This window comes from Camelus dromedarius, chromosome 31 (assembly GCF_036321535.1).
Source record: "Camelus dromedarius isolate mCamDro1 chromosome 31, mCamDro1.pat, whole genome shotgun sequence".
NCBI lineage: Eukaryota > Metazoa > Chordata > Mammalia > Artiodactyla > Camelidae > Camelus > Camelus dromedarius.
In genome coordinates, this window is record NC_087466.1 from 2571101 (window position 1) to 2595762 (window position 24662).

At 49.1% G+C, this 24662-nt stretch overlaps 1 protein-coding gene across 2 annotated transcripts in view; it reads left to right on the top strand.

Annotated features, from left to right (window-relative positions):
- The first annotated feature begins 1398 nt into the window (after positions 1 to 1398).
- UBE2L3 (ubiquitin conjugating enzyme E2 L3) overlaps positions 1399 to 24662 on the top strand; it is a 36438-nt gene continuing 13174 nt past the window's right edge. Inside the window, exons 1-2 of one of the 2 annotated variants that reach the window (XM_031443171.2) lie at positions 1399 to 1493; positions 14399 to 14494. In XM_031443171.2, the coding sequence (XP_031299031.1) occupies positions 1467 to 1493; positions 14399 to 14494 (123 nt within the window). In that variant the 5' untranslated portion in view covers positions 1399 to 1466. Of the gene's footprint in view, positions 1494 to 7444; positions 7581 to 14398; positions 14495 to 24662 lie in introns of those variants that run through there. The other variant, XM_031443172.2, reaches the window with a different exon arrangement.

Consider the following 24662-nt stretch of genomic DNA (forward strand, 5'->3'; position numbering starts at 1 on the left):
GAGGGGCAGGAACCATGCTCCCTCTGTGACCTGGGCCCACTAAGCACCAGGTCCAGTGCACAGTAGGACCATGGAGTCAGTTCCCAAGCCAGGTTCCCAAGTCTCCTCCAGCTCTAAGGAGCTGGCTTATGGAGTCCCTCATACATTTGCCAAATTTTTACTGAGCTCCCACTGTGTGTCAGCCCTTGGGGGAAATAAAAGGCACACAGGGTCCTTAAATGTATGTTTATCATCTAGTTTCTGGGTTTTTGTTTGTGGGGGGAGGTAATTAGGTTTCTTTTTTATAATTTTTTTAATGGAGATACTGGAGATTGAACCCAGGACCTCGTGCATGCTAAGCACATGCTCTATCACTGAGCTATACCCTGCCCTCCTAGCATCTAGTTTTCCCCCACTCTTTCCCTGTTTTAAGCCTGGGCTCCCAGATGCTGGGTGGGAGGCTGGCTCTATTCCAGGCTATACATCTCCAGTACCTTTTTCTCTCTCCTCTCATAGAAAACTGCTTTTTTTTTTTTTTTTAACTGATTGCTCTTAGAATGGAGAAAAATTCCATCACCAGCTTAAATGATCTGAAGCTATACCCTCCTCTTTGCCTGCACTGCCACCCGTGGTCCAAACCACCATCACCTCTTTGCCCCGGTGGCTGCAGTGGCCCTGCTCCCCTCTCATCCTCTACCTACCTCATCCTCCACCCTCCAACCAGAGTCCTCTCCTTACACACGCGCGTCTCGCTCTGTGGCTGCTTGCTGTTCATCCGCCGAAGGCCACTCACCCCACGGAGAAGAAAAGCCACATGTCTCTGGTTCCTACAAGGCTGTCTGTCACCCACCCTCCTCGCTCACTCTAAACTGTCTTACTCCATTCTGGCCACTCGGACGGTCCCATGGTTTCTGCCCGTGCTGCTTCCCCTGTTTGAAGCATTCCCCTTCCTCCCTCGGGCTGCTCCTTCCCAGGGTCCAGGTCCCAGCGTAGACTGTGGAGCAGCAGTCGGGCCCTGCCCCTGGCTGACTGCGTGACCTTGGGCAAACCCTGGGCCTCCTCTGTGCTTCTGTGAAATGGAGCTGTTCACGGTGCGTGTTAGCTATTATTAATTTCTTCTGTTCCCTCAGGGAGGCTCCCGACGTCCTGATGAGAAGTAGGTCCGCACAGCCACTCCCGTCACCCGGTTTTCCTTTCGCCCTTAGCAGCGCTTAGCAGTGCCTGGCTGCTCACCCATCTCATGTTCACTGTGAACCTACTGTGTGCCAGGCACTGCTTCCAAGCGCCACCGCACTGGACGCCCGTGAGGGCACGGCCTCCTCGCGCGAGCCCCGCTCTCCCGGCCTCCCGCGCCGCCGCCGGCGCACAGTAGGCGCTTCGCCAGGCGCCGCGCCGCCGCCCGCCCCTCCCCCGCTCCAGGAAGTGCGGGGGCTCCGGCGCCCGGCGGCCGCGATGCATTCTGGGCCAGCAGCAGCACCAGATCCAAGATGGCGGCCAGCAGGAGGCTGATGAAGGTAAAAGCCATTCTCCGGCGCCGGCGGGCGGGCGGGGGGCGGCGGCGGGCCAGGGCCCCGCGGCCGCCCGGGCCCCTCGGGCGCCGCCGCCGCCGCCGCCCCCCGCCCCGTGCGGCTCCGCCGCCACGGGCCTTGCGCGCTGAGGGAGCTAACGGGGCCGCCTAGGCCGCAGCCCCGACGGGAGCGCCAGGCCGCGCCGGCCCCCGGCCCCCGCCGGCCCCGTCCAGCCGCCCCGCCCGGTCCGCGGGCTCGCTCCGCGCGGTGGCGGCCCCCGGGCCGGGGCGGCGGCGACAGGCCCACCGGCGCCGGCGGGAGGCCCGAGCGCCGGAGCGCGGCCGGAGCGAGCCCGCGCCGCGGAGCCGCCCCGCCCTGGGCCGCAGCGCTCCGGGCTAGGAGCCGGCCGGGCGGGCCGCGCGGGGCGGGGGGCTCGCGGGGAGGCGGCCGCGGGGCCAAAGTTAGGCCGGTCTGTGGCAGGCGCTCTAGGTTGCGCCGGGTGCGAGCAGACTGTCGCCTGTGACTGCGGAGTCACACAGCGGCAAGTCCTGCCCCGGGAGGCGGGAGGGCGGGGGTCGGCCGGCCGCGGCGCGGGCCTCCTGCCCAGCTCCTTCCCTGCCCGCCCCTCGTCCTCCGCGCTCCTTCTCCTGATAGAGCAAAGTGCCACCGGCCTGGCCGGGCCGAGGGGGTTGGAGTCAAAACCGGCCAAAGTTTATAAAAATAACTTGGTACTTTGTATCTTGAATGCAGCAGGGTCCGTGTTGCTAATTGGCTCCTCGGGTGAGGAGCACGGATGCCACCCGAGCCTAGTTCTTTCTCGAGTGTGTTTGCCAGCGTCCCGCGGAGCCGAACTCGCCTAGGGTTGCGAGCCGGCTGCCCGGCCGAAGGTGCTGCCGGGCTGCACCGGCCGGAAATAAAAAGGGCCAAGGAGCTGGTTTCCTGAGGGGAGATAAAGGGCTGGGGTTCCTCCTGGGCAGAGCAGTGCTCCGTAGAACCAGACACTGAACTTGGAGTCACAGCCCCTGGGCCCTCCCTCCCTGGGAACGTTTCCTTTCTTTTGTTCGCTAAGGGCTGTAACGACATTGAACTACATAAAACTGGATTGGAAGTGGGCACAAAAGAACCGTCAGCAGACTCCAGACTTCTCTGTTGGTGACACCATCATTCACACAGTCATCTGGATAAGAGGACTGTTATTCGCTTATTTCCCTTCTCTGCTCCCCAAGTCATCCAGGAAGCCGTTCGGATTTTAATCGAAAGATATCTGGATGTACCTTCCTCTCTCATCTTCCTGAAATTTCTTGAATCTATACCTTCATCTCTCGGGTGCCTTCCAGAGTTCTCGCCTTCTCTGACTTGCCTTCACAGCCTCCACAGTTCTTTTTCTAAAGCAAATTTTAATCCATTCACTCTCCTATCAAATTCCTCTGTGCTTTTATTGTCCTCAGAAGTTAATCCTAACTTCTTGCCATGCCAGACCCTTAGGCTGCTTGAAAGTAATCTGTTCAGTCACACCTCCTGCTCCGTGGTTCCCTACCACCCTTGCACCTAGTCACAGTAGCTTCCTTTTTCCTTAGCTTTTACTTTGTGCAGCTCTGTCCTTCACATTCTTTTTTTTTCCTAAACTTTTTTTTATTGAGTTATAGTTATTTTACAATGTGTCATGTCCTTCACATTCTTGATCGTGCTTAATCTTCCCTGTGAAGTAGACCCTGTTATTCGCAGTTTGTAGGTGAGAAGGTGGAATGCAAGGCTTGCCCTAGTTTTCCAAGCTAGGGGAGAGTGTGCTATGATCGACTAGTTCTGACTGACTCCAAAGCCCCCTGCCCTCACTGCCCTTACCTGACCACGTGCCCTGAGGTCTCCTTTGCACCTGCTGTTTGTTCTACTTGAGAAAGGCTGCCTTCCCCTCAACTTCCCCCCTTGCAGGGAATTCCTGTGTTCAACTCCAAGGCCAGCTACTCTGTGAGGCCTCCCGTCCCCTCCCCCTTCAGAATGAGTTGTTTCCTCCTTTGTGTGACCACAGCACTTTCTTTACGTTTCTGTTTGAACACTTGTCACAATTGGATTTGTGTTAGACTTGTCTTTCCTACTGGGTTCCTAAAGGGCAGGGATCTTGACCTAATTCACCCTAGTATCCCTTAGTCTAGCCAAGCTGACCCAGTGTGGGGCTCCCAGGCTCGCAGGGGTCTGAGATGGGTGTTACTATGGTTTTTTAAATTATTTTTTTGTTTGTTTTAAAAGAATTGTAATTCAGAAAAAATATGTAACATTAACTGAGTACTTAAGCACTAGATCATTTGCTTAAGTTTTTTCCTATCTTTTCAATAACTCTTAAAGTTAGTGCATCATCATCTTTATTTTACAAATAAGAAGGGTGTGAGACTTAGGTTAAGAGTGTTACTTAAGGTGGAGCAGCAGCCCATGCCAGGGAGAGGTGACATGCTACATCTGCCTGGCTCCAAATCCCAAGTTCCGTGCTCCTTGTCACACTGCCTCCTTTCTCCTTCCAAAGATGCATGGAGGAGTATGTTGTTTCTTGAATTGTGGATGAAAGTTTTTCAGTTCAGTAGGAATGCTGGTTACAAGAGGCTGATCATTGGCTCTGAGAGTCAGGTTAGGTTATATTAAAAAAAAAAAAATTATCCATGCAGGTTGATGGGTACATGGGGTGGATACTAGAAAAGATTTTCAATGATGAAAAGTAAACAGATGTTGACAGTGATGTTGAAAATTCTTAAAGAACTTTAGATTTCCTCAGAAACTATTTTCTGACTTACTTGGAATCAAAGATTTCTTTGTAACAATGGACTGTCTGCAGATAGTGTAAGATACATTATTAAAAGTGGAGTGATTTGCATATATCTGGATGAGAAGTTACTTTAGGCAAAGTGAGTATGATCAAGTCTTTAAAAAGCATTTACCAAAAGTATTAGCCTTTTTGAAAACCCTTTTTAGGAATTACAATGTTAACAAAACATTAACTACATTTTAATTTGCAAGCAGCTAATTCAGTATTGATGGCAACAACCAGATTGTAACCATTGCTTCAGTCAGGAGGGGAAATAGTTACAAAAGTGAAACCTGTAGGTGTGGCTGAGGGAAATTGGTTGCAGTCTGATCATTTCTTTTTAGCGTCTGGATTGCATTCATCCCCTCTAAGGGCCTTCCAGCTGGGTGTCTTCCCAGAAGGGCTTTTCACAGTGGGGAAACCTGTGGGTTTAAATGAGGGGTGACTTTTTATTAGTTGTTATGGTACAGCTATTGAGATAAGGAATTGAGATTTGTGGCAACCTTTTAATGCTGTTCAAGTAACATTTACTCAGAACTCCATACTGATGTACTTTCAGTCCATAGTCACCTGTGGGTGAGTAGGAGGGGTTTCCGAATGACAGTTCATTCCTTGGAATTCATCATACTAAGCAGTGAACTAGTTGCTGTTGAGCCCAGGTTTAGTATCTGTGGTTGGGTAATTAACACGGAGGAGTAGTGCGTGCAGGTGGTAGGTGTGTTATGTGTCGGGAGTTTTACAAATGGTGTCGTGCCAGTGTAAGCGTTCTCAATCCACTGGGTTTTGGGGAATCGAGGAAAGCAGTGCATTTTTTTACCCAAAATTCATGCATCCTAGGAAGTTGGGACTGTTTTAGCCTGCCTTAATGATGTTCTTTGTAAATGTTTCTCTATTAAGAGGTAATTGGGACAGGCCCTGGGAAAGAGTGTCCTCGTTATTGCAACATTGGGACCTTTTCTTGAGGTGTCCACCAGGACAGAAACATTTGTCTCAGGGTACTGGGACCTTTTTGCTCTTGTTACAACTCTGAGTTAAGAGACTGTTGATTTAGTGTTTTATTATGCCAGGTCATTTGAAACTATTCTCACTGTATTAGAAAGTATCACTAAATGCTCAGGGGCTGTTTCTATTTTCTTTGCTGCAGCAGTAAGTTAGGATTTAAAGCTTCGAGAACCAGGAAGACGTCCCTCCTGAACCTAAACTCTGTATCCACCAGCCTGGAGAGTTTCCTTTGAATGGCGCTTGGACCTGCAGGCCCCTGGGTCTAAACCCTGCCCATGCCCCTATTTCTGTCTTGCCTCCCTTAGTTAATGGACCACTTGTCTACTCCATAGCCAAGGAAAAACCTGGGGGAGCCTGCCATGCCCCTTCCCCCCATATCTAGCCACTTGCCAGATTCTGCTGAACTAGGCCTTTATCTCTGTTCTCTGCCTGTCTTTTTTCTGCATCCCCACCGCCGCTCCGGAGTTCGGGCCATCCCATTTGTGGCGGACACCTGCATCACATCACTCAGTGGTTTCTTTGTACTCCACACCAGTTAGCTTCCTCAGGCCCACGTGGTTCCCACCCAGCAGTGCTTCGAGGAGACGTGCACGTGCCGAGGCCCTGCGCTCAGAAACTGGAACCTAATTCAGGAAGGCGGGACTCTACTGAAAAAGTCACATCCCTTAGCATGCTCCTTCCCGGTCCGGTCTCGCCAGGCTTGTCTCCTCTGACTCACCCATGGAATCCGCTAGACACGCATGCTGTGCACACCCAGGTCTCTGATGGGCACCCAGTCTCACCTCCTCTCTGCACCAGGGCTGCTCCTTGTCCTTTAGACTCAGCTCAAGGGGCGCCTCTCCTGGGCACTGCCCTCAAGTCGCTTAGTGAGGAAGGAGAGGTCCTGGGCTGTCTGCGCGTGCTGGTTGATGGACAGAGAGCAGGCAGGTAGACCCTCTGTGGGGAGGAGGCGGCGGGGCTTGGCCTGGCCCTCCCTCCGCTGTGTGTGGGGTGCTGGGAGTTGGCCGGTGAGCTGGAGGCGCTCTCATCCTTCAGGATGGACGTGGGAACCCCCAGTGCACCCGCCTGCTTCTGACCTTGCGCCATCCCCTCCTTGGGTTTTAGCTAGGCCAGCCCCTGAGGTGCTTTCCAGAAGCACTGGGGGACTGGTCTGGTTTTACCCTTGATTGGCCTGCCCTGCGCTGGCCCTCCAGAGCTACGAGTCCTCCTTCCCTCTGCCCAGTCAGCGCCTGGCAGGGCTACCTCTCCGTGAAGGGGCGCCAGGGAGGGTGATGCTGATGGCTTTAGGGATAGCTGGCAGAGGGATGCTGTGCCTTTCAGGTGAGGGTTCAGCATAGCCCCGGGGGCAGCGTTCTGGAGGGGCTGCTTGCTTGTGAGGGCTTTGCTGGCATATGTCACTTGCCCAGCCTCATCCTGTCTGTCTTGAGCATTTCGATGAGCCTAGCCCTGCCCCCAGTAAAAAGGGGGCGAGAAGAGTCTTCTTATTTAGGGCAGAGCTCCTGAGAGGGAGAACACTGAATAGTGGTTAAAAGTTCAGGTTCTGGAGGTTGCATCCTGGGCCTGCCACGTCTTAGCTGAGTGAACCCAGGCAAGTTGCCTAACCTCTCTGTGCATTAATCACTTCACCTGTGTGAAGATTCAGTGAATTAATACACAGCAAGCACTTAGATGAGTGTTTGGCGTATACCAAGTGTGAGATCCCTGTGGATGTCACCGCTGGGAGGCAGAGAGCAGCTGGTGGGTCGGGAGGGTTTGGGTTTGGAGGCGGATGGGTGCTGGGGTGCAGAGGTGGGTTGGGGCCTGGTCTGGGCAGGCCTGCCCGGACATGACAGCCACTGGGCTGGCCCTCTCGCCCCAGCGCTCTCCTGCCTCTTGAAGTAACCTGTTCCTTAGGGTTAGAGAGAGGTTTACTGAGACAGCTGCGTGAGTATGTCTTTGTTTAAAGATGTTTACTTTTTCCAGCAAAATTGGAAAGCTCTTGAATTCAAAATTTGTTTCTGAGAATCTCACCATGCGTATTTTATCTTCCTGCCCTGAATGTGTGCGCACGGCAGTGGTGCTCACTGTGTCCCAAGAGGAGCCCGGGTACGGAGCTGGGAGGAGGGTGGGGTTTGAAGGAGCCCCTCGCAGCAATAATACTGCAGCCTTTTGTCTTCTCTTTCAGCCCTGAAGCAGAAGTTAAGGAAGGCTGCTTGTGGTGGCTGCCCCGCTCCTCCCGGCCCTCGCCCCAGTGTCTCGTGGTCCAGAGTGGCAGGGCCCCTGCCAAGGGGAGGAGGCCCAGGCTCAGCGACCACCCGCAGGTGGGGCGAGCCAGATTGCTCCTTGCCCGGTCTCCCTGCTCTCAGGGTGTTGCTCCTGCTTTCACGGGGCTGCTTTTGGTTTTTCAGGAGGGGCAGGGTGGAGAGTTGGTGATTTCATCTCGGGTTAGGTGATGTTTGGTGTTTAGTGCTGTTTTTAGTGGTTCCAGGTCTGTGTTGGTTGTAGTTTCTGGTACTTTGTTATCTTGTCAAGATTTTGCTTCTGCTTTTTACAAGCAGGTTTGGAAGAGGGGTGAAGTGCTGTTAGACAGCCCCAACTCTGGGGGGCACGTTTGCAGCCAAAGCAGTGACTGGCATCAAATCCAGTGCCTGTGATGGTGCTCCCTCCCTGAGAAGGGACGCTGCCCGCACTGTCACAAGTGGGGGCAGCAGGCGCAGCTCACAAGTGGAACAGCCCCGGAGCCCTTCCTGGATAGTTTGTAGATGTCTCCTTCCCACCAGCGTACCAGTCGTCAGGAACCTGGGCTCAGGGAAGCGGACCTTACAAAAGGACCAGCACCTGCGTCTGCATCCTCTTCCTGGGGCACTGAACTCTGCAGGCCGTGGTGTAGGTCAGACTGCCATGCACACCATGTTCAGATGGAGACAGACACGCATCCCGGAGCCAGGCGGCCGGCCAGGAGCTGACTGTGGAGACGGCAGGAGGGCCCCACTACTCTGGAGTGGGTGGGCAGTGCAGTCCCTGAAGCCTGTGCCGAGAATTCTCCTAGGGTGACCTGGGGACTGGACCCCTGCCCTGGAACAGCATGCTGTGGTCAAGTTATCAGGGACCTGGGTTCAGATCTTGATCTCACCGTGGACTTGTCTGTGTCCTCGCCTTGAGCCTCTGTGTCCTGATTTCTCCAAAGGGCTGGGAGCCTACCACACTGAGTTAGGGTTGTAGCCAGGTGTAGTGGTCCAGTGTGACTTGGGGTGAGGTCACTGACATACCATTGGCTCCTGGGAGGGGGACGTGTGGGGCTGAGTAGTAACTGAAGTAGGAGAATCGTGTTCTGGGCTCTGTGTTTAGATTTACAGTGTGGTGAGTGGCATTAAAGTCATGATATAGTGTCATTGCCGCCAGCTGCTTTGTGCAAGCTTGCAAAGTGCATTTCTGTCACAGTTCGTCACTTTGATACAGTCACACGAGCAGGAAGTGGCTCTTTCAAATCACTAATGTCCTACCAGTTGTGTAACTGGTGTTTGAGTGATTCTGTACTTTCCCTCAGACTTTGGGCTCCATCTGCCAGGTTTCGTTTTGCCCAAGCAGGAGGAGCCTAGACCCTGACTGCTGGGCTGTGCTGGCCCAGGCAAAGACTGTGCACTTCTGCCCTTGCAGTCTTGAGAAGTGCTGTTCGAAGCCTGCCACACCCTCCACAGGTCCTAGTGGAGACTGGAGGCCCTGCCCGGGTCCGGGTCCGGGTCCTGGTCCTGGTCAATGGGAGCCTGCCCTGCCCTGATGCACTGCTCCGCGTGGCTGAGGTCTTCACGGAGAGCAGTTGGCTTGGCTCTCGTCCTGGCCTCGCCCTGTGCCCGGTCGGTCTGTGACTTGGGCCTCTCCCAGCCTCTTTTCAGCCTTACATCTGTGAAGTAAAGCTGACCTGCCTGATGTGCCCTCCTCGGGATGCGAGGCTCCAGTCAGGTCCCCCGTGAGTGTGGAGCATTGTTTCTCACCCCGCCTCCCCCCACCCAGGGTCTGGCCTCTGCTCTTGGTCTTGCAGAAAGGCACGCCCCTTCCCTGGCATCCCTCCTTTTGGTTCTTTGCTGGGATTCTGACAATGACGATGCCCTCCAGAGGGGAGTGTGATATGCCCCTGGCAAGCCCCCCTCTTGTGTTTCTTTTCGTTTTCTCTTTTATTTGAGATATAAAGGTTCAGATATTTCTGAAAGCTTTGTGCTAACAACCGTAAACATATTCATTTCTCGCTGAGGACCCCATGAGTTCTGGTCATAGGGTGTAAACGCCATGGCCGTGTCATATCTGTGGAAAACACTGGTGCCCTGGCACCCCTAGATTTTAAGAAACGTGGTGATACAATTATGGAAGGGGCTGAAACCAACATTGTTGAATACCTGCTAGGGGTGCCAGCTGTTAGGCCCTCTACAGGGTACCTTGTGAGGCTCAGCAGGGCCCTGTGAAGTAGGTTTTCTACCATTTTCAGGTAAGATGGAGACTTGGAGCTTCAGGTGTGAAGAGTGGGGCTAGAGTAGAGCCCAGGCCTGTCTGACTCCAGAAGCCTCTGCTCTTTCTAGTCCACTGATGATTTGCTGAAACAACCGCATGCCAAAATATATTTCTACAGATAATGTATAAAATAAATGTTGAAGAGAATGGTTGGGGATTGGAGTATTCTGCTTTTATTGCCCATAGGATGCTTCAGAATAGACAGCAGTAAAATAAACAAGATAAGTCACAGAAAGCACTCACTTTTCAAGAAAAAGTTCTATGTTTCTGTTAGTGTGGACTTGTGATCCGAGGGGTTCCTTGCACTGTTTCTGTGTGCCTGGCTCAGTGGGAGGCCTTCGCTCTGTCAGGAGCTTATCTCCAGCCACGGAAGTGATGCTGAACTAGTCAGGGCCTCAGTGTCTTCCTCAAGGAGGATCAGGCTGGCTGAGCCTCATGGCTCTCAAGCAGGAGTGCCCCCTCCATCACCTGGGACCCCGCTCAGGTGCCCCTCGCCATCTGGACATTCTCTGTTCAGGGTCTGGGGTGGGCCTAGGCAGGAGTCAGTCCCTCTGGGCCAGGGCCCACACCCTGGTTGAGTCCCCAAAGTTAGTACCACCTATGCCAGCCTCCGGTTCCTCTGCTTTCCTAAGCCTTTCTGTGTCCACGTGTGACTCCCCGCTCCCATCGGATGTGGATGCCTGCCCATTCTCCCTGCCTTCTCTTCTCCTCTCCTTCAGCGCTCTGTCACCGCCTCTCTCCCCGAAGCCCCTTGCCCTCTGCTGCTGGCCCTGCAGGTCCCTGGAGCAGCTCTGCTGCCCTCACCTGGCCGTGACAGCCTGGGAGACAGCATTCAGCTTTACTTTCCCTAGTTCTTTAGGGGCATGATATGCCTTATTCCATTTAGTGAGTAGGAAATTACAGGGTGATACACACTGTACCAGCACCCCCTCCCTTGACACTTGCCATCCGCAGCATTGATTCAACACAAAGCAGCGTGACTTGGACAGCAGGCGTTTCCTCTGTACGTCCGGCTGGGTTTCCTCAAGGGGACATGGGCTCTAGCTAATAGGAGTCATGGCTCCTGGGAGGCCTCAGGCAAGCCGTGTGCGAAGGTTACCCAGGGGGACTGTGGACCGTGGATTTCAAGGGCCCATCATAGACTTCAGCAAGAGAAAAGAGAGACTTTATTAAATTCTTTTCCCAAACTTGGATGTGTCTACTCTGTTGTGTGATGGAGAGCCCGGTGTGCATAACTGCGTCCTGCGCCTGGGCTCCTCTCAGGGGCCAGCAAGTCTCCTTCAGGGGACTATCCCTTGGCCGGTGCCCACGGAGCTGCCAGGCAGCAGTCCACTTCTGCCCCGCACCAGCTGTGGCCTGGAGCGGGCAGCGGGCTGGGCAGTGCACTGGCACCCAGGCTCCCACCACCTGCGCGGTCTACCCCTTGGCTCTGCTCTCCCTGGCTCTTCCCTGGGTTAGTCAGCGTTGTGCCGTCCAACCGAAGCTGCTGACCTGATGGCCCCTTGCTCTGAGCAGGGCTGGAACGGGCCATGGTGGGACGTATTCGGTAAGCCCCTGTTGTCTTAGCTTTGGTCTTTCTGTCTCTGTTCTGGAGCTGGGCCCCTCGGACAGCTTTCCTCTGTTGAGTCCTCCATCACCCTTCAGAGACACTTGCCATCCACTCAGAGTTGGCGCTACTTCCTTGACATTCCTTCCCCGTTCTTCATCCTCAGTTGTGGGGTGCAGTTTCGCTGGAGGGTTTGCCAGGCCTTTAGGTGAACCTGTCTCTTCTCTGAATGACTTGAATCTGTCTTCTTCAGCTTGTTCTCAGTGGAGGCGTGATTGGCATTTTGGGCTGAACAGTTCTTGTCTGCAGGACTGTCTTGTGCAACGCGGGACTTTCAGCATCCTGGCTCCCGAGAGTGGTTCTCAGCACTGGGGCTCTAGAGGACATTGGGAAGTCGGGTGGGGTGGTGTCACAAGGCCTGGCATCTAATGGGCAGGGCTCTGCTCGCTCAAGTCCACAGTCCTGCTGGATGCCTTGTTGAGAAACTCCCGGGGGCTGCCCAGCATTCCCTGGAGATTATAGGGCTGGCTGGCTTTGTTTGTTTGTCTTGGTTCCTCTCACTTCTGCCTTATCCCCACTTCCTGTTGGTTAGAATTATGCAAAGGAGCTTGTCTCTCTGTCTTTGGTGAGCTTAACTTGACAGCAAGATGAGTTGAGTCTCCTGTTTCCAGAGCCTCCCTGCTGTCCCATTGTCAGTGTCGCCTGTGGGTTTGTGGCGTCCTCCCACCATGTAGCTCCCACATTTGCTCATGTGTCTCTCGATGTCAGAGCTGACCGGTGCCCTCCCTCCCTCCCCGCAGCCTGCAGGCCCACTTGGTCCTCCCTTGAAGTTTCTTGAGCAAGTTTCAATTTTTCACAGCCATCCTACAGCTGAGTCCCATCTTGCTATATTTTTGTAATTTCTTTTGGAATGTATCTTCTTGTGTTTATTATCCACACCTCATGTTGTTAGCTTGTGGATTTCTGAAGCCATAAGGTATATTTATAGGTTATTTTGAAGTTTATTTCATTCCATGAATACTGAATCTATTCTCCTCTGTTTCTTCTTTTGACTGTCTAATTTCAAAATTCTGTCTGGAATTTTTTTTTCCTGTCTGTGCTTGGTTTAAAACATTTCTCATAGCTTGGTAGGACTCAGCCCTTGGGGGCATGGTGTCTTCTGTTTCTAGCCCAGAATCTTAAGAGCCAAGGACCAGAAGATCAAAACATATGGGGAACCCTTTTCATCCTAGAGCCTTTTCCCTCTGCAAGTCCCAGTTTCCCATCTGCTTACTAACCCTGTCACTAAGCAAGTGTTTGAGCTTGACGTGGGCTGCCGGGATTCCTGATCCCTGCCCTCACACCTGCTTCTCAATGCTTACGTCCTGTTTGGTGAGTGGACTGGAGTGGGCGTGTGGGCATGCGAGTTATTTCTCCCCCTTCCTGAGTCTGCCTGGGCTTCATAACCCACAGACCAGCCTCCCTGGTGAGTCCTAGACATTAGTAGGAGGGCCAGTTGCCTGCCAGCAAGTTCCCTGCTTTCCCTCCTGCGGGCTCAGAAAGATGGGCCGGGCCACCCCTTCCCCCACTGCAGGGGTCACAACTGTGGCCGCTGGCATCTTCCTCATGGAAGCTGAGCATTGCTTAGAAATGGAACTCATCATCTTGCTGTGTAGCTTGTTAAAATACCCCATTTCAGACTCCACCCCACACCCGCTGGACCAGAATTTCTGGGCCTGGGACAGAGGCCGATGGTTGTGTTGGGCTGCCGGGGCCGACAAGCAGCAGTGCTCTGTGGGAAGAAACTCAGCCAGTTCTCTGCCCGCGTGTCCCAGCTGCCTGTTCTGCATATTCGTTTCACACATGTCCTTCTCAGCTTCTCTCTGCCAGGCGCACTGCGCATCCTTCAACTTAGAACACGTGACACTTGGCTCAGTCCCCCTTTCTTGGGACTCGTCCCTTTCCGTACCTTTGTGTGCCCGGGGTGCCTTGTACACGGGCTGTGTGATGGAATTGTGGGTTGCAGAGGACGCAGGGCTGGATCAGAGCCGTGGCACCGAACTGGGAGGGGCTTCCCAGTTCCAGCAAGGTGCGTGGGCTGGACCAGCGGGGAGGAAATCAGGGCAGTGAGGGCGCAGTCCTGCCGGCCCAGTGGAGGAGGCCGGGCTCAGCAGGTGGTGCTCTGGGGTTGCAGAAAAGAGGCACCCAAGAGAGGTGGAGGAGGCTGTTGTGTCCTGGAGGAGAGGCTGGGTGGGGGCATAGTGGGGGGCATCTCACCCAGGGTTGAGGACGGAGGGACTTTGGGGATGCGGGCGGGCAGGTGCACAGTGGGTGGCTGGGGCTGAAACGCCTTGTTGGGGAAGCAGTGAGAAGTGTCGGGCTAGGGCACAGTTGAAAAACAAGTGACAGTTCTAGACAGAAGACTGGGCAGGGCCCCAGTGGAGCCAAGCTGGTCGTGCTTTCTGCATGAAATAGCCTCTGCTGTGTTGACCGTTTGTTTGGTGATAACCCTCATGTGTGCGAGGGTTGTATTGCTTACAACTCGGTTTCCCCGCCTTGTCTACAACTCTGGGTCTCAGTGCCCTTCTTTTGCAGCCAAGGGAACCAGGGCTCAGTGAAGGTTTCCTGTCCCCATGTCCCCCCATTCCCAGCCTGCAGTCGTGCTCCTGGTCGGGCGCTGGGCTGAGATACCAGCCTTCTGAAACAGCATCCCCAGTGATGGTGGACAACTCTGGGCGTGTTTGCTCCTTGTCCCCCATTTTCTTCATCTTTACACGTGATCTGTCCAAGCTTCCCAGATGTGGGCCGGAAGGCGTTGGGGCCCCCGCCCACTTCTGTGCCCCGCGGCAGGGAGATGGCCCATAGAGGAGGCGGTGCGTCCTCGGAGTTCTGTGGGTTCACTGAGGTGGGGCCTTGTCCTGGTCGGGGGTATGGGTCGAGGGGACCACCGTGGCTCCGGGCCTCTCAGCCGGGTGGAGGCTGTCTGGCCACACTCTGGAGTGCTCTCGGTGGAGCTGTCAGCACTTGATTTAATTTGAGGGAGCCAGGAGGGGTCTTGACATGTGGTGCTTTCCCCTATTTGACACCCCTTTATGCTTTGTCAATCAACAGGAGCTTGAAGAAATCCGCAAATGTGGGATGAAAAACTTCCGTAACATCCAGGTTGATGAAGCTAATTTATTGACTTGGCAAGGGCTTATTGTTCCTGTGAGTATTGAACACCTCCACTTCTTACCAGATTGTTCTTTAAGGTGATGTGTGTGCTGCGGGGCTCCTTTGCTCCCAAGGAGGCTCTAAGCATAGGCAGCCAGCCGGTGCGCAGAAGGGCAGGGCTGCAGCCTCAGGTTCCGGAGGAGGCCCCATCTGCACTCTGATCTCATAACCTTCTAGGGGGGGTCCCAAGCTTTCCAGGTCTGTGGTTATTGGCCCAGAAAGGAGTATGTGTCCAACTCCTGCTCTTCCCGGCATCTCTCTGCCTGGCCCAGTTTGTCCAGACAGGGCCGCCTTCCCCGACCTCTCCTGGAAGGTGGCGGGCTTTCCCATCTGCATCTTCTCTTTGCTTTCCTGCCTGGTTTTGTATCTCTGTCTCTCACCCTCTGGACACCCATGTTCCGGGTTTTCCTCCTGGTGCCCTCCAGTCTGTGCCTCCCGCCTGTCTCAGATCCCTTTGCCCAGTGGCCCACCTGTTCCCCCCCCCCCCCCCAGTATCTTCCTGGGGCTTCTGCCTCCAGTGTCTGCCCTTCACATCCAGTGCCTTGTCTGCCGCCTCCCTTTGGCTGGGCCGGCCTCCTCCCACAGCGGCTTTCCTGTGTGGCCTTGCTGCCCTTTTGGTTGGGTGTCTGCTCTGTCTCCAACCTTTCGTCTCCTCACCCCTCAAAAGGCTGGTCCTGCACCGACTCCAGGTACCATTCCAGTTTCTCCCACCCTGCTGAAACCGCTTCCTGGCAAGCACATGGCCCAAGTTCCCACGTTTCTGGTTCAGCAGCCCTTGGGCACAGGGTCCCGCCCTGGTCCAGTCCAGTTGCCAGGATGTCCCCCTCGCTCCTGCCCTGCCGCTTCCTCTGAATCAGACACGGGTCTTGTTCAGCCTCTTGCCTGCCTCTCACTCTGTTTTGTCTCTTGTGGACCCTGCTGCTTCCATGAGGTCACAAGGTCTCTGCCGTATGTGGAGGGGTTAGCTTGGCCTCCCATCCCCGGAGCCCCACCACCTGTCCTGGAGGCCAGGTGCCTTCCAATCTCCCCGGCTCACGACCAGCACCCCTTCCTCCCTGCTCTTCCCATCCACCACCTCCTCTCCTCCCCTGAGCCTCTGGCAGCCCTGCGCCTGCCTCGCCCCCGCCTGGCCTGAAATCTTCCACGCAGACTGCTCACTTTGCTAACGCTGAGCGTGGAGCTGACTGCAGATGCTTTCTTCTTGACGCTGGTTGTAAGTCATGCCTTTTTTAAAAGTCCCTGGAACTTGAACAGCAAATACTGGATTTGTAGTTTATTTTTATAATCATTGGCATAACTAAGGAAGGGTCTGCTGTATAGTGCTTCAGTACACACTGAAAATTTTACACCTGGGAGCATCCAGGCTGGTTTTGACCCAGCCCTTGCCCACTATAGGGACCTATTAGGTACTGAGTGGAAGGACAGCCAAGACAATCTGACCACTGGTGCTTTTTCTGGCCCCTTTTTGTTTCCTACTGATAAAATGAGTGAACACTTAGCTGTGGGTCTTTTGAAAAATGCTAAGAATAAAAGGGACGGTTTTAAGTGGTCAGGCTTGGGCAGTCTAACCCGGGAGCCCAGTGGCCCGAGAGACTGCGGCTGGCTCTGAAGGTGGGTGGCTGTCTGGCAGGCCTCCCCTCTGTGTCGTGCTGGCAGAGCCTGTGGAACAGGCTACGACTCCTTAAGCCCAAGGTGGAGACTGGCTGGTAGAATCCCAGGGAGCCTGGGCTAGACTCTGGAGAGTGTTGAGGCCAAGCCCTGCTTTCCCCTGGGGACACTGTGCCCAGAGAGCAGGCCACAGCCAGGGCTGCTCTCACCCCTGCTAGGCTGCCTCTGCCTCTTCCTCTCTCTCTCCCTTCCTCTAGTCACTGCCCAAGGCCCCTGGGTTGGAGTGAGGAGAGTTTCAAGGAAGCAGTTGTCAACCAATCTGTCCAGGGCCTCTGCTAGTACCCCACACCTGGGCCTCAAGTCTTCCCGCACCGCAGGGTCTGGGTCAGCACCGGGGTCTTCTGCCCAGACTCACGTGGGGTCCGTCCCGCTGGATGAAAGCAGGGCCGGACTGATAAAGACCAGGCCCTGCAGAAGTGTGCCTTGACAACAAGGTGCTGAAGGTGCTGGTCCTGGGGGAGCCGGAGCCCACCAGGTGGGGGTCGGGGAGCTGAAGAGGTACTTGTAGAGGCCCTTCATCCTTACCAGGGCAGTTCAGGTGCAGTCCCTGTGAACTCTTGTTTTTACATAAAATTTTTTCATTTGAAATTCAGATGTTGTGGGGAGGGTATAGCTTAGTGATGGAGTGCATGCTTAGCATACCTAGGTCTGGGTTCAATCCCCAGTACCTCTGTTAAAAAAGAAAAAAGGACAATAACATAATATAAAAAATAAAAGTAAAATTCATCTGTAAAGTCGAAGGAAGAAAAAAACCCCGTAATCCCATTATGAAGAAGTTCAATTCATAGTTTTTGGCAGCAGCCCCTCAGGAACAGGTGGTGAACATTCTTAGGCTGCTCACCCCGTGAGGGTGTCCCCCTCAACCTGGTGTGCCCCCCTGCCTCTGTGCTTGCCGTCCTTAATGGGATCATTTCATAACTGTTGTACTCTCATCATTATTCAGTCATTGCCTTGAAACTCTGCATGAACATAAGTTTTAATAACTGTATGATATGCTATATAGTATTTATGTGATCATTTTGTTTAATTATTCCTTTCTTGTTAGCTTTATAAATTAAAATAATTTGTCTGTGAACATCTTTATGTGTAAAACTTAGTGTGCGTCTTTTTTTTTAATTTTATTTTTAAAAACATTTTAATTTTATTTATTTTTTCGTGTTGAGGGGGATAATTAGGTTTATCTATTTGTTTATTTTTCAAGTTGAAGGACTGAGGAGTGAACCCAGGACCTCATGCGTGCTCAGCAGCACTCTGCCCCTGAGCTACACCCTCCCTCCCTATTTTTATTTTTGAAGTATAGTTGATGTACAATATTATATGAGTTATAAGTGTACAATGTCGTCATCTTTGTTTATTTTAGATTCTGATCTTAAGGGATAGAATTCTGTATTATATATTCCTTTAGGGTCAGCTTTCCAGAAAGGTTGTGCCAATGTACACTCCTCCAGGCACCATCTGCACAAGCGCCCACATGTGTCCTAGGCTGTCGTGGAGGTTGCTGAGCATTTTTAACGGGGCACATACTTCAGTGCCCAGGCCGTGGGGTCTAACTGCCCAAGGGGAGAACCCCAGCCCGTCCTCGACTGGTGTGGTGATCCCCAGTATCCTCACCTCTCAGAGAAATGCTTCCCCTCTGGCTGTCTTAAAAGTTCAATAAGTGTGGAGGAGGGGGAGGGAGAGAGAAAGAGAGGGAGGGAGGGAGGGAGGGGGGAGTGAAGGGGAGAGAGAGAGAGAGAAATGCTTAGCTTCACTCAGGGGCTTGCTGGAACACTGTTTGCTAACATGTAACAGAGAGTCTGTGAAACATGTGGGAAAAATCATTGTTGCCATTTTGATAGGTGCATCAGGTCTCAGTTTGACCGGTGTCTTTGTCCCATTTGGGCTGCAGTATAACAAGGTACTAAATAGGTTAACGTATAAGCAACAGAAACTTATTTCTCACAGTTGTGGTGGCTAGAGATCTGAGATCAGGGTGCCAGTTGGGTGAGGGCCCCCTTCTCACGGGTCACAGACCGTTTCCCTGTATCCACATGCGGCAGAAGGGGCACTAATCCCTTTCCTGAGGGCTCTGCCCTAATGGTCTGTTCCCCCAAAGGCCCCATCTCCCAGTATCATTACCCTGGGGGTTAGGAATTTTGTGTGGAACACAAGCATTCAGACCATATCAACTTGCATGTGAAACTTTTTATATTACAGTTGAAGGTTTTTTCACTTTTTGCCTGTTTATATCTCCACAGTCTATTATCTGTTAGGGTTCTAGTGTGTTTCTTTGTTGAATCGTAGGATTTCTTTGTATTAAATAATCCTTAATGTCTGGGACAAATTTTTTCAGCTTACTGTTTTCTTTTAAATTTTGTTTATTCAAAAATTCCTAAAGTTTCTCTTTTTGAAAATTAAAAAGTTTTTTGCTTCATTAAATTTTTTATTATGGTAAAATATATATTACATAAAATTTGCCATTTTAGTCATTTTTAAACATACAATTCAGTGACATTAATTACATTCAAAATGTTTTGCAGCCATCATCACAATGTATTTCCAAAATTTTTTGTCACTCAAACAGAAACTCCATAGCCATTAAGTAGTACCTCCCCACTCCCCTGCACCAGCCCCTGGTGCTCCCTCAGCCCCTCTCTGGGTCAATGAATTTGCTGGCTATAGACATTTCACATACATGAGTCATATAAAATGTGTCCTTTTTTATCTGGCTTATTTCACTTAGCATAATGTTTCTGCAGTTCCGCTGCATTGTACCACGTATCAGCACGTCGGTTTTATGGGTGAAGAATATCCTGTTACACGTGTGTTACCACATGTTGTTATTCCGTCATCTGTTGATGGACACCAGGGTTGCTTTCCCCTTTGGCTGTTGCGGGACACGCTGCTGTGAGCGTTGGTGTGTAGGAGTCTGACTGAGTCCCTGTTCTTAGCTCCTCTGGGTGCATGTGTAGAAGTGTGTGTGTGTGTGTTGTACATATGTGCTCCTCAGGGAGCTGCTGCACTGATTCCCACAGTGGCTGCACTGTCTTGCATCCCCACCAGCAGGGTCCCAATTTTTCCACATCCTTAACCAACAATTATTTAATTTTTTTTAAGTTATAACCATTCTAGTAGATGTGAACTAATATTGTGGTTTTGATTTTCATTTTCCTCATGATTAAGGATGTTGAGCATCTTTCCACGTGCTTGTTGGCCATTTGCATATCTTTGGAGAAATATCCAAAGTTCTTTTGCCCTTTTTTTAAGACTTTTTTTTTTTTTTAGAACAGTTTCAGGTTTACAGCAAAATTAAGAGGAGGGTGCAGATATTTCCCATCTTCCCCCCACCCCCATAGTCTCCTCCATTATCAGCATCCCCCACCAGAGTGGGGCATTTGTTACAATTGTTGAACCTATGTTTCCGCACCGTAATCACCTAAAGGGCACAGTTAAATCAGGGTTCAGTCTTAGTGTTGTACATTCTTTGAGTCTCGACAAATGTATGAATGTGTAATGATGTGTACACACCATTATAGTGTCATATGGAGTATTTTCACTGCCTTAAAATCCTCTGTGCTCTGCCTATTCATTCAGTCCTGCCTGCCTGCCCCCTCCCCCTCCCCACCCCTACCTCCACCCCTCCTGGCAACTACTAATTTTTTTTTTTTTTTTTTTTACTGTCTTCATAGTTTGGCCATTTGGAGAATGTCATACAGTTGGAATCATACAGTATGTAGCTTTTCAGATTGGCGTCTTTCATTTGGTAATGTGCATTTAAGATTCCTCCGTGTATTTTCACGGCTTGATAGCTCATTTCTTTTTAGCATTGAATAATATTCTGTTGTCTGAATACACACAGTTTATTTATCCATGCACCTCCTGAAGGACATTTTTGTTCCTTCCAGGCTTGGGAAATTATGAATAAAGCTGCTCTCTATGTTTTTAGTTCAGTTGTTTGTCTCTATGTCTTTGAGTTGTAGTTCTTTATATATTCTAGATATTAACCCCTTATCAGATATATAATTTATAAATATTTTCTCCTGTTCTGTGGATTTCACTCTCTTGATCGTGTCCTTTGATTATGAAGTTTTTAATATTCATGAAGTCCATTTTTCCTGTATTTTCTTTTGTTACTTGTGCTTTCAGTGTAACATTTGAGAAACTGTTGCAATAGCCAAGGTCATGCAGGTTTCCCCTATGTTTTCTTCTAGGAGTTTTTATAGTTTTAACTCTTAAACTTAGATCTTCGATCAATTTTGAGTTAATTTTTTAAAATGGTGCAAGGTAAGGGTCCAGCTTCATTCTTTTGCATATGAATGTCTAGTTTTCCTAGAACCATTTGTTGAGAAAACTGCTCTTTCCCACTGAATGATCTTGGCATCCTTGTCAAAAATTAATTGAGCATGTATGTGAGGGTTTCCTTCTGGACTGTCAGTTCTATTCTGTTGGTCTGAATGTCTGTCCTTATGCCAGTACCACACTGTTTTGATTACTGTAGCTTTGTAGGAAGTCAGGAAATCAGAAAATGTGTGTCCTTCAACTTTGATCTTCTTTTTCAAGATTGTTTTAGCTATTCAGGGTCCCTTGAGATCCCATATGAATTTTAGAATGGGTTTTTCCATTTTGCGAAACAACACTGTTGAAGTTTTGAGAGAGATTATATTGACTCTTTAGATCACCTTGGGTAGTATTATCCTCTTCCCAATATTAAGTCTTGCAGTCCATGAACCCAAGATGCCTTTCCATTTATTTAGGTCTTCTATGATTTCTTTCCGCGATGTTTTATAATTTTCAGTGTGCAAGTTTTACACCTTTATATTATTCAGCTCAGACTGAAAACAAACAAACGAAACTGTAGACTGGGTTGCTTAAACAACAGAAATTATTTTCTCACACTTTGGGAGGCTAGAAGCCCCTGATCAAGGTCTGGCAGGATCAGTTTCTGGTGAGGACTCTTCTGTAGCTGCCTTGTTATGTCCTCACGAGGCCCTTTCTCAGTGCGTGGTGGAGAGAGCAAGGGCACTAATTCTGTTGATCAGGGCTCCACCCTGTTACATCATTTAACCTTAATTATCTCCTTACTCTAAATATAGCCACACTGGGGGTCAGAGATTCAATATATGAATTTGGAGAAGACACAGACATTCAGTCTTAACAGCCTTCTTGGTTAAATTTATTCCTAGGTATTTTATTCTTCTTAGTGTTATTGTAAATGGAATTGTATTCCTAATTTCCTTTTCACATTGTTCATTGTTAGGGTATAGAAGTGCAACTGATATTGGTGTGTTGATTTTGTATCCTGCTACTTTGCATGAATTTATTCTAATAGTTTTGTGTATGAGTAATCTTTAGAGCTTTTTACATATAAGATTAGGTCATCTCTGAATAGCGATAGTTTTACTTCTTTTCTAATTTGGATACCTTTTATTTCTTTTTCTTGCCATATTGCTGCAGCTAGAACTACCAAATACTGTATTGAATAGAAGTGGCAAAAGTGGGTATCCTTGTCTTGTTACTAATTTTAGGAGAAAGGCTTTCAGACTTTCACCATTGAGTATGATGTTGGGTGTAGGTTTTTCATATATGGCTTTTTTCATGTTGAAGCCCCTTTCTATTCCTAGTTTATTGAGTGTTTTCATCATGAAAACGTGTTATATTTTGTTAAATCCTTTTATACATCAATTGAGATGATCTTTTTTCCCTTTTGTTTTATTCTTGTGTATTGGTTGGTTTTGTTTTTGTATGTTGAATTATCCTTGCATACTTGGGATAAATCCCACTTGGTTATGGTGTATGATCCTTTTAATATGCTGCTGAATTCAGTTTGCTAGTATTTTGTTGAGGATTTTTGCATTGAAATTGATATAGTTTCCTTATAGTGTCTTTGTCTGACTTTGCTATCAGGGTGATACTGGCCTTATAGAATGAGTTAGAAAGTGTTCCCACATCTTCAAATTTTTGGAAGAGTTCGAGGATTGGTGTTAATTTTTTAAATGTTTAGTAGAATTCACCAAAAAAAAAAAAAAATGCCATCCAATTTAGGACTTTACTTTGTTGGGAGGTTGCCCCCACCCCTCTCTCTCATTTATTTATTATTTTTTTAAATGAACTATAGTTGATTTATGTGTTGGGAGGTTTTTGATTACTGATTCAGTTTCCTTACTAGTTACAGGTCTATTCAGATTTTCTTTTTCTTCTTGATTCAGTTTTGATAGATTGTATTTTTCTATACATTTGTTTCATCTCATTTATCCAATTTTTTGATGTACAACTGTTCATAGTATTGTCTTATAATCGTTTTCATTTCTGTAAAATAGGTAGTAATGTCCCAGCTTTAATTTCTGATTTTGGTAATATGGATTTCCTCTCTTATTTCCTTAGTTTGGGTAGATTTGTCAGTTTTGTTGATCTCTTCAAAGAACCAACTTCCTTTCATTTATTTTTCCTCTGTTTTTTCCTGCACTATGTTTCATTTATCTCCTCTGTAATTGTTATTATTTACTTCTTTCTCCTAGCTTTGGAATGAGTTTGCTTTTTTCTCATTTCTTAATGTATTCGGATTATTGATTTGATTTTCAAATCCAAAAAGTTTTGATATCTTGTGTTTCATCTTAAAGTATTTTCTAATTTCCCTTGTGATTTCCTCTTTGACAGATTGGTTGTTTAAGAGCATGTTTATTTTCCACATACTTGTGAGTTTTCCACTTTTCTTCCATTACTGATTTCTAGTTGCTTTCTATAGTGGTCAGAAAAGATACTGGTTGATCTTCTATCTTGCTCTGTTATTGAAAGTGGGGTATTGAAATCTCCAACTATTATTTTATAACCTATATTTTCCCCTTCAGTTCCGTTAGTTTTTACTTTGTGTATTTTGGTTCATAATTTGTTAATTATGTATAAGTTTATAATTGTTACATCTTCTTTATGAGTTGAACCTTTTATCGATATATAATGTCCCTTGTCTCTTATAGTCTTTTTTGAGTTAAAATGTTTTTATCTGGTAATATTATAGCCACTGAAGTTCTCTTTTCGTTAATATTTGCAAGTAGTATCTCTTCCATTGTTTACCTCTAACCTCTTTGTGTCTTTGTAAAGTGAGTCTCTTACAACGTATAGATGAATTGTGTTTTCTTGTCCGTTCATGCAATCTCGGTCTTTTAAATGGAGCATTTATTCCATTCACATTTAATATGTATACATATGTATGTATATTCCTTTTCATACTTTTGCTGACAGTCTTTTCCTTTCATTGCCTTGAATGTGTCCTCCCATTGCCTCTGGCCTCCATGGTTTCTGGTGAGAAATCAGTTGTTTGTCTTATTGAGGATCCTTTCTGACACATCACTTCTCTTGCTACTTTCAAGATTATCTCTTTGTCCTTTGATGATTTGACTATGTATCTTGGTATGGGTCTCTCTGAGTTGGTTCTGTTTGTAGTTGACTGAACTTCTTGGATATACAGATTCTTTCGTGGAATTTGGAAGGTTTTCAGTCATTATTTTCTCTTTCCACCCTTTTCCTCTTTCTTATCCTTCTGGGACTCCCATAATGTTTCTGTTGGTGTGATTGATGTGTCCCATATGTGCCTAGGCTCTGTTCGCTTTTCTTCATTCTTTTCCTTTCTGCTCCTTAGACTGAATAATTTCAATTGTCCTCACTTCAAGTTTGCTGATTCTTTTTTTTCATTCACTCAAATCTACTGTTCAATTGCTCTAGTAAGTTTTTCATTTCAGTTATTGTACTATTCAGCTCCAGAATTTTGGTTTGGTTCCCTTTTATAATTTTTTTCTTTATTGATGTTCTCATTTTGTTCAGATAGTATTTTTCTGGTTTTATTTAGTTTTTTGCCTATGATTTACTTTACCTCTTTGAGCATATTTAAGACAGTTGATTTTAATGCTTTATCTGGTAAGTCCAATGTCTGGGGTTCCTCAGGCATAGTTTTTTGTCAGTTTGTTTTGTTTTGTTTAAATGGGCCATACTTTTCTGTTTCTTTGTATGCTTTGTTGTTGTTGAAAATTGGATATTTGAATATTACAATTCAGAAATCACATTCTCCCCCTTCCCCAGGATTAGCTGTTCTTGACTGTTGAAGACTTTGTGTTCCACTGGTGTTTTAACTGAAATTTTCTTGAATGCCGGGAGCTGAAAGAAAGAATCTCTGTCAGTGTTTACAGGTTGGCTCTGGGAGGAGTACTTCTTTAACGTGGGGCCTAGCCAGGTCCAGTCCTGCCTCAGCCTTCACTTCCGACTTTCTTTGAGCCTGGAGTCAGCCAGTGGCGAGAGCTTCAGATCTTGTCGGTTCTTTTCAGAGTGTGTATCCTGTCCTGGGCGTGTGTGTGACTTTCTTAGCTCCCCAGTGCACCTGGATGCTTCCGAATGCCCTGCTCGTCCTGGGTTTCTCTCTGGCTTTTGCTCCTTGTTGTAAGCAGTCTGTTGTGTCTCCACCGCTGCCATTTGCTGTAGCCACCTGGGAGTTTTCATAGCCTAACAGTCTTTTTGAGCAGTTCCTGCA